At 39.2% G+C, this 13456-nt stretch overlaps 2 protein-coding genes across 3 annotated transcripts in view; both read right to left on the bottom strand.

Moving 5' to 3' along the window:
• kif3b (kinesin family member 3B) overlaps positions 1–8590 on the bottom strand; it is a 34332-nt gene extending 25742 nt beyond the window's left edge. Inside the window, exon 1 of the mRNA XM_034172101.1 lies at positions 8473–8590. The gene's annotated coding sequence lies outside the window, so the exon portion shown is untranslated. The remainder of the gene's footprint in view (positions 1–8472) is intronic.
• Positions 8591–11659: 3069 nt separating this feature from the next.
• The window catches only part of pofut1 (protein O-fucosyltransferase 1), a 38404-nt gene continuing 36607 nt past the window's right edge, over positions 11660–13456 (bottom strand). For both annotated transcript variants that reach the window (XM_034172103.1, XM_034172105.1), the window contains exon 7: positions 11660–12094. In XM_034172103.1, the coding sequence (XP_034027994.1) occupies positions 11900–12094 (195 nt within the window). In that variant the 3' untranslated portion in view covers positions 11660–11899. The remainder of the gene's footprint in view (positions 12095–13456) is intronic.

Consider the following 13456-nt stretch of genomic DNA (forward strand, 5'->3'; position numbering starts at 1 on the left):
TTACCAGAGTCTTGGATCTCTACTAAATCTGGATTATTCATCTGGCTGCTGAGTTTGTATGCTTACATAGTTGTGAGGATGACAGGGACAAAACAATGGTACCGAAAAGCTCCCTTTATTGTCTTTTTAAATATTATACAAAACATGTGGGGCTACAGTTTTCATTAGAGTATCGTAATGTAATTTGTCCCAATTTGTCAATTACAAGGTCATAAAATAGATCAAAAGGTTATCATGCCTAGATATCCTCAGAAGATCAAATGTCAGATTTAGGTTCCATATGTAAAATCCTTTCCAAAGATGCCTTTCTTTTGAAAATCAGACCACTGGTTGCGATTTATGGCATTTGAATGTCAGCAGCTGCACCCTTTTTCATGAAAAGGTGAAAAAAAGAGATGGCGATATCTCAGGAACTGTTGGTCCGATTGAGCTGAAATTTGAAAATTAGGCTAGCCTTTTCCCACCAAAGACTATCTGTATACCAAATTTTACAAAAATCTGTGGGGATGAGGTTTAACCCTTTGGGTGAACTGAGATGGAAAGACCCTGGACTACTCTTTAAAAGATTAAAAGAACTTCAGTTTTGAAAGCAGTTATGTATGGTTGTGCGGAAGAGTCTTTAAATGACTTATGGCAGGCATTAGGGAAAATACTATAGATTCTGTGACCAAAATAGAAATTTTTGCTGATTTTTAACACTTGATATGTGAGAAGTGTCCTAAATGTGTAAGCATATGTGTAAGCGTGCCTGTAACTACCCTCAAAGCATTTGGCACAGCATCACAAAAGCAAAACTGTATCACCACTGCCTCTCAAGTAGAGCAATCCAACTGTGGCTTGTGAAGGTGGTCTGGAGAACAACTGTGACATCTGCAATGGCTATGTATTCAAAAGGCTGCATGATATTGACTTCTACAGCTTTGTATGAGGTCTTGTATATCGTATATACAAGAGGACTTGGGGCCTTATCCTGCTGATTTATAGTGCATCCCATAAGTGCATATGGACAAAGTCTCAATCCAGTACTTGTATTTTCTGATATAATACACTTGCACATGGCACACTGCAAGTACAATGAGGTCAAGCCAATGTATTATCCTTGACACCTCAACAGCTTTGCTATACATGAAAAACTACCTGCATCCAAGATGCTGCTTAATTTTATTTTAACGGACAATAAAATAAACAGATTTTTTTTTATATGGTACTTATTAACTTAGTGTCACTTAGTGCACTAAGCCCCTTTGGCGGCACCCTTGTCTTTAACATGGCATCGTCGCAGCAAATCCAAGATGAATATGCATGTTGATTTTGCACAAGATTGACACTGGATGCCCTTTCTGACGCAACTAAACATTTCATGGAGAAGTGGGCAGGGGAGAACTTTGAACCGGGAGCCTTACATACTGAAAGCAAGCGCACTAATCACTTGGCCACCAAACCCATCCTAGTACAGTATTGTAGTAGTATTCAAAGAAAGGGAGATGTGATTATTATGTTTTAAATCTGACAACAGGGTCTCAGTAAATGTGTGGTAAGAAGATGGAAGTGAAAGTACTAGCAGGGGGTACCATTAAAGAAGGAAGTAGAAGTTGGAATGGAAAAAAACAACAGTTCCATACTTTTTCTTGTGGTCACATAGTGGCTGCGACGAATGCTAAAGATGTTTGTGAGGAAAGAGTCTGGGAGGGAGTTTCTAATAAAATGTTTCATTTGTATGTGTCTGCATATATCTTCTGGTGTCTTTCCTTAATAGCAATAACACTGAATACATCATTAAAATTGACAATATTAAAATTTCCTTTCCGTTTGTCCCTTTATTCATGTGGGGTTACCATATCTTCATGTTGCTTTGGCACAGGTTTTACTCCAGATGCCCTTCCTGACGCAACTCCAGATTTGCTAGAGAATGGGCAAGTAACTGGAAACCTTCTGCTCTGGAAATAAGCGCACTAAACACTCGGCCACACCACTATGTTCTATTATCACCAAGAATCTAGGGCCATCATTTTTACCGTTTCACATTTTATTTAAATGACCCTCAATCAAATTTTTCTATTTCCACCTCTGGAAACAGAAAATGGTTCTGACTTTATTTGTGGACATGCATGAATGAAACAATTTAAACATATTTCTAAACAGCTTGAATGTTAACCATTTAATTCTAACAAACTAAAGTAATGGAGATTAATTTATGGGTTTAATCCATTCAGGAAGCGCACATAAGAAATCTGAGGGAGTAATCAAAACATCAGCTAGCTTTATTTCATCAATATTGACTGAGGAAATCAGAAAACCATTTAGCATTTACATTTGAAAACTTCACTCAAGAACTGTAATTAATACCCGTCTAAAATACTTACCAAAAAAAAAAACACTGACCAAGCACTGAACCATCTTCTTAAGGTTTAAATGCAACACATCAACAATTCTCAGTCTATTGGCTCTGAACTATATGTTTTGGGCCATTTACTAGCATTGATAATTAGATTATAACATTTTCAAGCTAAATTTTGCTCCCCCACACAAAATTCTGCCTGGTGCATCCAGATCTCAAAGAGGTCGGCACACGACACAGTGGCTATGCCCAAAACACACCCAATGACTAATTGAGAGGATAACTCTGTGAAAATATGAGTATCAAATTTGATATGCCTCAAATCCATTTATGCCATCATGTGCCATATATTGATAGGGTCCATAATTATTTATATTCCACCCCACCCCTCTTCATCAGGTTTTACCTTGTCATCTAACGGTTAATAATCCCATTAATTCATTTGATTGCTTTGGGTGAAGTGACTCCGTCTCAGACGTGCTGCGGTCCGAAATATATATATATATATATATATATAATTTTAATGGTTTCACAGCTATAGAATCAGCTCCTTATTTTATTTTGGATGTTAAAAAGATACATGGCCCAAAATCTGAGACTCACTGGTCCTCAGCTGTATCTGTCACACCACAAAATTGATGGGCTGAATATACAGTACATTCCAGGGAGTAACTTGCAGAAATTTTGGTAATGCACTGAGGAGTCCAATCTGTCGTTCTAATGGCAGGGAGCATGGAGTTGTATTTAACTATCCTTCTTTTATTACTTATTCTTATTATTACTTCACTTATCAAAATGCCTTTGTGATAATTGCTTGCCTCTACTGGTGGTTGGCTCTCACTGCGGTATTGTATCACTTCCTGTTCCGGAGCACAGTGGTGTTTTGCTGTATCTGTTAGCTGTTTAATCTGCGCAGTTAGATTGATCTAGTTACCTAGATAACGATTTGTTTCACAGTGTAATCTTCACGTGCCTTAACTAAAGCACTCCCTCTGCTGAATCACCTCTAAATTATTTACACATTATTCACTTTGTGTGTTTTTAGGAATCCGCTAGCTTAGCGCAGCTACTAGCTCTTAGCCGGTTTAGCATGGTGGCTTCTCCTGTCTCTCCTGCACTTTTCTGCTCTGGGTGTGAAATGTTTAGTTATTCCTCTGCCTCCTTTAGCAGTAATGGTACTTGTAATAAGTGTAGCTTATTCGTAGCTTTGGAGGCCAGGCTGGGCGAATTGGAGACTCGGCTTCGCACCGTGGAAAATTCTACAGCTAGCCAGGCCCCTGTAGTCGGTGCAGACCAAGGTAGCTTAGCCGCCGTTAGTTTCCCTCTGGCAGATCCCGAGCAGCCGGGAAAGCAGGCCGACTGGGTGACTGTGAGGAGGAAGCGTAGTTCTAAACAGAAGCCCCGTGTACACCGCCAACCCGTTCACATTTCTAACCGTTTTTCCCCACTCGACGACACACCCGCTGAGGATCAAACTCTGGTTATTGGCGACTCTGTTTTGAGAAATGTGAAGTTAGCGACACCAGCAACCATAGTCAATTGTCTTCCGGGGGCCAGAGCAGGCGACATTGAAGGAAATTTGAAACTGCTGGCTAAGGCTAAGCGTAAATTTGGTAAGACTGTAATTCACGTCGGCAGTAATGACACCCGGTTACGCCAATCGGAGGTCACTAAAATTAACATTGAATCGGTGTGCAACTTTGCAAAAACAATGTCGGACTCTGTAGTTTTCTCTGGGCCCCTCCCCAATCGGACCGGGAGTGACATGTTTAGCCGCATGTTCTCCTTGAATTGCTGGCTGTCTGAGTGGTGTCCAAAAAAAAACAAAAAATGAGGTGGGCTTCATAGATAATTGGCAAAGCTTCTGGGGAAAACCTGGTCTTGTTAGGAGAGATGGCATCCATCCCACTTTGGATGGAGCAGCTCTCATTTCTAGAAATCTGGCCAATTTTCTTAAATCCTCCAAACCGTGACTATCCAGGGTTGGGACCAGGAAGCAGAGTTGTAGTCTTACACACCTCTCTGCAGCTTCTCTCCCCCTGCCATCCCCTCATTACCCCATCCCCGTAGAGACGGTGCTTGCTCCCAGACCACCAATAACCAGCAAAAATATATTTAAGCATAAAAATTCAAAAAGAAAAAATAATATAGCACCTTCAACTGCACCACAGACTAAAACAGTTAAATGTGGTCTATTAAACATTAGGTCTCTCTCTTCTAAGTCCCTGTTAGTAAATGATATAATAATTGATCAACATATTGATTTATTCTGCCTTACAGAAACCTGGTTACAGCAGGATTAATATGTTAGTTTAAATGAGTCAACACCCCCGAGTCACACTAACTGCCAGAATGCTCGTAGCACGGGCCGGGGCGGAGGATTAGCAGCAATCTTCCATTCCAGCTTATTAATTAATCAAAAACCCAGACAGAGCTTTAATTCATTTGAAAGCTTGACTCTTAGTCTTGTCCATCCAAATTGGAAGTCCCAAAAACCAGTTTTATTTGTTATTATCTATTGTCCACCTGGTTGTTACTGTGAGTTTCTCTGTGAATTTTCAGACCTTTTGTCTGACTTAGTGCTTAGCTCAGATAAGATAATTATAGTGGGCGATTTTAACATCCACACAGATGCTGAGAATGACAGCCTCAACACTGCATTTAATCTATTATTAGACTCAATTGGCTTTGCTCAAAATGTAAATGAGTCCACCCACCACTTTAATCATATCTTAGATCTTGTTCTGACTTATGGTATGGAAATTGAAGACTTAACAGTATTCCCTGAAAACTCCCTTCTGTCTGATCATTTCTTAATAACATTTACATTTACTCTGATGGACTACCCAGCAGTGGGGAATAAGTTTCATTACACTAGAAGTCTTTCAGAAAGCGCTGTAACTAGGTTTAAGGATATGATTCCTTCTTTATGTTCTCTAATGCCATATACCAACACAGTGCAGAGTAGCTACCTAAACTCTGTAAGTGAGATAGAGTATCTCGTCAATAGTTTTACATCCTCATTGAAGACAACTTTGGATGCTGTAGCTCCTCTGAAAAAGAGAACTTTAAATCAGAAGTGCCTGACTCCATGGTATAACTCACAAACTCGCAGCTTAAAGCAGATAACCCGTAAGTTGGAGAGGAAATGGCGTCTCACTAATTTAGAAGATCTTCACTTAGCCTGGAAAAAGAGTCTGTTGCTCTATAAAAAAGCCCTCCGTAAAGCTAGGACATCTTACTACTCATCACTAATTGAAGAAAATAAGAACAACCCCAGGTTTCTTTTCAGCACTGTAGCCAGGCTGACAGAGTCAGAGCTCTATTGAGCCGAGTATTCCTTTAACTTTAACTAGTAATGACTTCAGGACTTTCTTTGCTAATAAAATTTTAACTATTAGAGACACAATTACTCATAACCATCCCAAAGACGTATCGTTATCTTTGGCTGCTTTCAGTGATGCCGGTATTTGGTTAGACTCTCTCTCTCAGATTGTTCTGTCTGAGTTATTTTCATTAGTTACTTCATCCAAACCATCAACATGTCTATTAGACCCCATTCCTACCAGACTGCTCAAGGAAGCCCTACCATTATTTAATGCTTCGATCTTAAATATGATCAATCTATCTTTATTAGTTGGCTATGTACCACAGGCTTTTAAGGTGGCAGTAATTAAACCATTACTTAAAAAGCCATCACTTGACCCAGCTATCTTAACTAATTATAGGCCAATCTCCAACCTTCCTTTTCTCTCAAAAATTCCTGAAAGGGTAGTTGTAAAACAGCTAACTGATCATCTGCAGAGGAATGGTCTATTTGAAGAGTTTCAGTCAGGTTTTAGAATTCATCATAGTACAGAAACAGCATTAGTGAAGGTTACAAATGATCTTCTTATGGCCTCAGACAGTGGACTCATCTCTGTGCTTGTTCTGTTAGACCTCAGTGCTGCTTTTGATACTGCTGACCATAAAATTTTATTACAGAGATTAGAGCATGCCATAGGTATTAAAGGCACTGCGCTGCGATGGTTTGAATCATATTTATCTAATAGATTACAATTTGTTCATGTAAATGGGGAATCTTCTTCAAAGACTAAGGTTAATTATGGAGTTCCACAAGGTTCTGTGCTAGGACCAATTTTATTCACTTTATACATGCTTCCCTTAGGCAGTATTATTAGACGGTATTGCTTAAATTTTCATTGTTACGCAGATGATACCCAGCTTTATCTATCCATGAAGCCAGAGGACACACACCAATTAGCTAAACTGCAGGATTGTCTTACAGACATAAAGACATGGATGACCTCTAATTTCCTGCTTTTAAACTCAGATAAAACTGAAGTTATTGTACTTGGCCCCACAAATCTTAGAAACATGGTGTCTAACCAGATCCTTACTCTGGATGGCATTACCCTGACCTCTAGTAATACTGTGAGAAATCTTGGAGTCATTTTTCATCAGGATATGTCATTCAAAGCGCATACTAAACAAATATGTAGGACTGCTTTTTTGCATTTACGCAATATCTCTAAAATTAGAAAGGTCTTGTCTCAGAGTGATGCTGAAAAACTAATTCATGCATTTATTTCCTCTAGGCTGGACTATTGTAATTCATTATTATCAGGTTGTCCTAAAAGTTCCCTGAAAAGCCTTCAGTTAATTCAAAATGCTGCAGCTAGAGTACTAACGGGGACTAGAAGGAGAGAGCATATCTCACCCATATTGGCCTCTCTTCATTGGCTTCCTGTTAATTCTAGAATAGAATTTAAAATTCTTCTTCTTACTTATAAGGTTTTGAATAATCAGGTCCCATCTTATCTTAGGGACCTCATAGTACCATATCACCCCAATAGAGCGCTTCGCTCTCAGACTGCAGGCTTACTTGTAGTTCCTAAGATTTGTAAGAGTAGAATGGGAGGCAGAGCCTTCAGCTTTCAGGCTCCTCTCCTGTGGAACCAGCTCCCAATTCAGATCAGGGAGACAGACACCCTGTCTACTTTTAAGATTAGGCTTAAAACTTTCCTTTTTGCTAAAGCTTATAGTTAGGGCTGGATCAGGTGACCCTGAACCATCCCTTAGTTATGCTGCTATAGACTTAGACTGCTGGGGGGTTCCCATGATGCACTGAGTGTTTCTTTCTCTTTTTGCTCTGTATGCACCACTCTGCATTTAATCATTAGTGATTGATCTCTGCTCCCCTCCACAGCATGTCTTTTTCCTGGTTCTCTCCCTCAGCCCCAACCAGTCTCAGCAGAAGACTGCCCCTCCCTGAGCCTGGTTCTGCTGGAGGTTTCTTCCTGTTAAAAGGGAGTTTTTCCTTCCCACTGTCACCAAATGCTTGCTCACAGGGGGTCGTTTTGACCGTTGGGGTTTTTACGTAGTTGTTGTATGGCCTTGCCTTGCAGTATAAAGCGCCTTGGGGCAACTGTTTGTTGTGATTTGGTGCTATATAAATAAAATTGATTGATTGATTGATAATATCTACAAGCTAACACTAATTTTACAGATAATGTGGTTTGCAACTTGATTAAAGATAAGTGTATGATAAAATAAATCAATCACATTTTCATATCACATTGTAATATTAATTGTTATGTATCTGATTTTCTGTCAACCCGTGATGAGTAATCATTCATTATCAAAAATTCTGCAATACCAAGTCTTGGCACTGATTTTTTTTTCCCCCTCAAGAGCAATTTTCAGGAATTGCTGCTGCATAGTTCGGTCTAGTAAGGGGCGAAAAAAATGCATTCCCGGACCTGCCAAAGCATTAATTTAGCATTAAAGTAGCAGCATTAATGATTAATTTAATCAACACTGGACCTTCAGGACTTCAAATGACATTGCCATTTATGATATCGCGCCAACTTTGACATGTAGCTACTTAAATAATTTAAGCAACGATGCCTCATCGCTGCCAGTCTGCTGCTAACGGTGGCTAACGCAAAATCCAGCCCACTGTGAGACTGAAAAACCGGCCTAGCAACGGCAAACACACCGGTTACCTACCAGCCCGTTAGCATAACCCGGCTAACGCTGGGACCAGAAGACAGACTAATTCACCATTTCACCTGACAATGAGAACATTTCTATTAGCTATCCATAATCGAAACAGCAGGTAATCATCTTACCGTCCGACAGACAACAACATCCTTAAAGGTTTACCACACAAAAACAGATTGTCCAAAACTCCCAGTGAGCCATACTGCTGTTAGCTCCGACACCGGGGATTCAACACTCGCATCGAAAGGGTTTTGATCACGAAACAGTGAAACGAGACTTGTTTCATTCCCGGAATTTAAAAAATAAAACCAAACGCAGTACCTATGTGAAATATTTCATATGTTCTCATTTTAGAGTGTAAAATAACACAATAGTGAACTTCATTTGGAAAAGTATAAATTCAAAAGTGTTTTATATTGATTATTCTTAATGATTAATTGTAATCATTATAATTAATATTCTTCATTATTAAGATTGCTATTAAGCAATCTTATTTTGGAAACTTTCTTGTGTCATCCTCGACAGCAGATTTTATACATTTAATTGGAATGAGTGACGAATGAATGAATGAATGCACTGCCCAAATAAAAATCAACCAACCAATCATTATTATCACTGATGCTGTTTATGGCAGCAGCAGTAGTCTATAATTGTTTAAAAAATTAACTATTGTAGGCAAGATGATTTAAAAACTGTTAAGAGTGACAAAGTTTACCAAACTTATATAAATTATTTTAGTTGTTCAAGTGTTGTTGCTTTTACATTTAAAAATGTAATAGTCTGAAAGATTTTCTTTATGTTACATTAATGCCTGTGGGGCAGTTAGCGACATTTTGATGTTAATGGTTATTTCAGTGTAAAACCTAATAAGTTATTGGCAACTCAAATGGTCTCAGGAAACCTAAAGCCTTAAACCCTTTAAGTTTCTATAGCTCAAGTAAATCAATATTCAAACTTATTGTCATGCAGTGCAATAGTTTTTCATTTGATATATCAAGTTTCATAATCTGAAGGATTTTGCAATCATTCGTAACACTTCTGCAATTTAACAACGTATTACGTAAACGTTCATTCCAGCATAAAAATACAATAATTTTTTCCCCCTTCATCATCGCAGCCCATCTGATTGTTGCCGTGTTCTTGTTCAGAAAGCACATAACAAATAAGCAACCACAATGACAGAATAAGAAGGTAATATTGTACAAATGTGAAGTCAAATGAAAGAGTTTCTGTTGTCAGAATCAGAAATACTTTATTGATCCCTTAGAGGAAATTGCTACAGTTGCTCCAACACAGAGAAATTCAAACTACACAAATGCAGAATAATAAAGGACCTATAACCTATTGTCACTAGGCCTAATCCGGGTCATTCCTGTGTGTGTATACAGGGATGAAGCAGCAATTTTAAAAGTGTTGGGAGTTTTAAAGCATGGCATAACACTGCTCACCCCTGCACACACACACACAGGTAGACACTAGACAGCCTTTTACATGCTGACCCGGATTTGATTGAGTAAAAACACATAAGGTCCCTGCTGTCTGCAACCACTGCATTCTGGTCAACTGTTCGGTCTGCCCTACATGCATTTATCAATTATCCCAATTCCATTTGAGCAGTTATAAATACATCCCAAATATAGTGTTCAAATCAGAGGTAATAAGATTACAGAAAATAATCGCGTAATCACAGTGAACTAAATCAACTTCCAGCAGATGTCTTCCACAGACAAATCCTATGAATGAACCTTTAGTGAGCTAGTGCCCGAAACAGTGGTTCAATAACGTTCAAAGATACAGAAAGCATCATCTGACTGTCACTAGTCAGCTATTAAACGGTTCACATTCCTGCCACCAGACTGTTACACTGCATCCTTAAGTGTGTGTGTGTATGTTTGTGTGGGTGCGCAAATAAATTCAGTTGCTCTGAATGAATAACACTTTTGCTTACATACTCAACAGTTCAGGCCAAAATTATTGGCACTCAAGTACATAATTCAGAATATCTTCAAAAACAAATGCGAAATAACCAATTTTTTTATCATCCAGTTTTATAAAAAGTTCAAGGTCACTGAACCAAGTATTGGCACTCTTCATTTGGTTTCATATTTGGTTGCACCATCTTTGATAACAGTGACAGCCTCCAAACATTTCCTATCTGCAAGCGTCTTGCACCCATCTGCTGGTAGTTTCTCACACTCTTCCATTGCTATGTGCTGGAGCTCTTTTTGCAATAACAGATTTTAGCTCTGATGATTTCAAAAGAATTTATGCCAGTTTAAAACAGGCCGTCCCTGAAAATATCAGTGTAAACCTGGTAACCAAGTCTCATAAGCTTGTCGCTGTAGCTTTGTGTAATAGGTGATTAAGCAGTATTAACAGCTAATCTTCCAGTGATGCTGGTAAACAATGTAAACTGCAGCCCCTTATTAAAATGTGTGTCTCATTTACTGGAGAAACATACAGAAATGTCATGCAGTCACTTTAAAGCTGCAACTATTATTAAATCAATTCCATCTATTTTGGAAAACAGAATTGTTTAGTGTCTTCAGATGTTCAGATTCTCTGATTTCAGTTTCTTAAATTAAATTCTGTTTGTTGTGATTTGGCGCTATATAAAAAAAAAAATTGATTGATTGATTGATTGATTGATTAAATGTGAAGTTTTTCTGTTTTTTTTGTCTTCCACTCCTCTCTGATAATAAACTAAGTGTCTTTGGGTTGCGGACAAAACATTTGCGGTTGTCATCTTGGCTTTGAGAAACACTGATTGATATTTTTCATTATTTTCTGGCATTTTATGGACAAACAACTAATGGATTAATCCAGAAAATAATGAAGAGATTACATGATGATGAAAATAATTGCTAGTTGCATCTGTATGATGTTTTCATTTAACTCTATTTAATTTTTAGTGTTTTTGTGTCTCAGCAAGAGGCAAACTGTCTGCAAGACCCCCCCTCCCCCCCAGTTTCAGTTTTTGGTCATAAAGTGAGATGTGATGGCATCTGTTACGGTGTGACCTGCCAGAATGAAGAGAAAGAAACTTGGGGTGGGGGGGGGGGGGGGGGTGATGGTCTGGATGCTACAGAGGTGGGCTTGTCACAGAGGATCCTTCCCAGCCAGACTGGAAAATACCTAAGGGCCTTTGGGCAAGGTCCTTAACCTCCAAGTTGCTCACAGGTGTGCAAGTGAGCACCTTGGATGACAGTATGCTAAGTGTACATTAACAGGGAGGGGGAGAAAATATTTAACAAATACAATTTTAAAGGTCATATAAAAATACAACATGAAAGCTCACTAACATTCAAGTTAAAAAAAATTCTTTCTTCATAGTAAAAGTGAGGACATACCACAGAAACATTCTGCAAAGACCACCTACATTCATCATTTCACAGCTTAACACCAACTACAAAGTTGAACCTGTGCCATGCCAGAAACCTTAAATCCTATATCTTGCTTTTACATGATGCCAAAGTCTTCCATATCATCACCCACGGCATGCCTCCACGTGACAGCACATCATCATCAGCTTCCACAATACAATCATATGCCATTTCAAAGTTCGTCTTTATGATTTGATTTTCCAGGCGTGTCCATGCCAAAAAAAGACGATGGAAGACCATGGACGTCCCGCTGTCTCTTTACAAAGGCTGAAAAGGAAGACACACAGTTGCCAATGACGTGGTCGGCCTGGCCTAAGATGTATAGATCCATCAGGGCCGAGTCTGGCTTGAGACACACAACCTTCACCTACAGGTCACAGAAATCATACACAACATCAATAAAGATACGAGCAGTACTTTTTCCAAAGAACACACACGTTAATTACAATGAACAACTGGACTGGCTTTAATTCTTATGGGTTATTAATATTTTTCACTACAAATGGATTGTTGACAAGAAGCTCATTCTTCTGCTTTTACAACAGAAAGGATGCACTCATCAGCAATCGACTTATAATGAATGACTCACTGGAGATTGGCGACACTGAACGGACAAGAGGCGAAGCAGCTAAATGTATAAAAGATTCTTTACATTTAGTGAGGTAAACATACGTTTACCTCCGTATGGTCCTCTCCATTCCGCTGGACACTAAGAAATTTTACTGGGAGCACTTTTCACTAGCCTGGTACAATTACATAATTTAGCTGTTTAAACTGTGGCAGGTTTGTGTTTTAAATCCATATTGCACCAATTAAAATAATTTTTGTCCTGAGTGAAAAGATGAACCGAAGGACACGATGTCCACAATTTCCAAAAGCAATTTGAAATGTGGACTCATCAGACCACAGCACACTTTACCACTTTGCATCTGTCCATTTCAAATGAGCTCGGGCCCAGAGAAGGTGGCGGCGTTTCTGGATGTTGTTGATGGTTTTCTGAAGTGTTCCTGAGTTCACGCGGCAAGATCCTTCACACAATGATGTTGGTTTTTAATGCAGGTCTGCTTGAGGGATCGAAGGTCACGGGCATTCAATGTTGGTTTTCGGCCTTGCCGCTTACGTGTAGAAAGTTCTCCAGATTCTCTGAATCTTCTGAATATATTATGGACTGTAGATGATGGAATCCCTAAATCCCTTGCAATTGAACACTGAGAAAAATTGTTTTTAAACTGCTGGACTATTTTTTCATGCAGTTGTTCACAAAGTGGTGATCCTCACCCCATCTTTGCTTGTAAATGGCTGAGCCTTTTGAGGATGAAATGGACAGATGCAAAGTAGAAAAGTGTGCTGTGGTCTGATGAGTCCACATTTCAAATTGCTTTTGGAAATCATGGACGTCGTGTCCTCCGGACAAAAGAGGAATAAGACCATCCAGGTTGTTACCAGAGCAAAATTCAAAAGCCAGCATCTGTGATGGTATGGGGGTGGGTTAGTGCCCATGGCATGAGGAACTTACACATCTGTGATGGCACCATCAATGCTGAAAGGTACATCCTGGTTTTGGAGCAGCACATGCTGCCATCCAAGCAACGTCTTTTTCAGGGACATCCCTGCTTATTTCAGAAAGACAATGCCAAGCCACATTCTGCACGTTACAACAGCGTGGCTTCGTAGTAAAAGAGTGCGGGTACTAGAATGGCCTACCTGCAGTCCAGACCTGTCGCCCATT

The sequence above is a fragment of the Thalassophryne amazonica genome, chromosome 6, assembly GCF_902500255.1.
Source record: "Thalassophryne amazonica chromosome 6, fThaAma1.1, whole genome shotgun sequence".
Lineage (NCBI taxonomy): Eukaryota > Metazoa > Chordata > Actinopteri > Batrachoidiformes > Batrachoididae > Thalassophryne > Thalassophryne amazonica.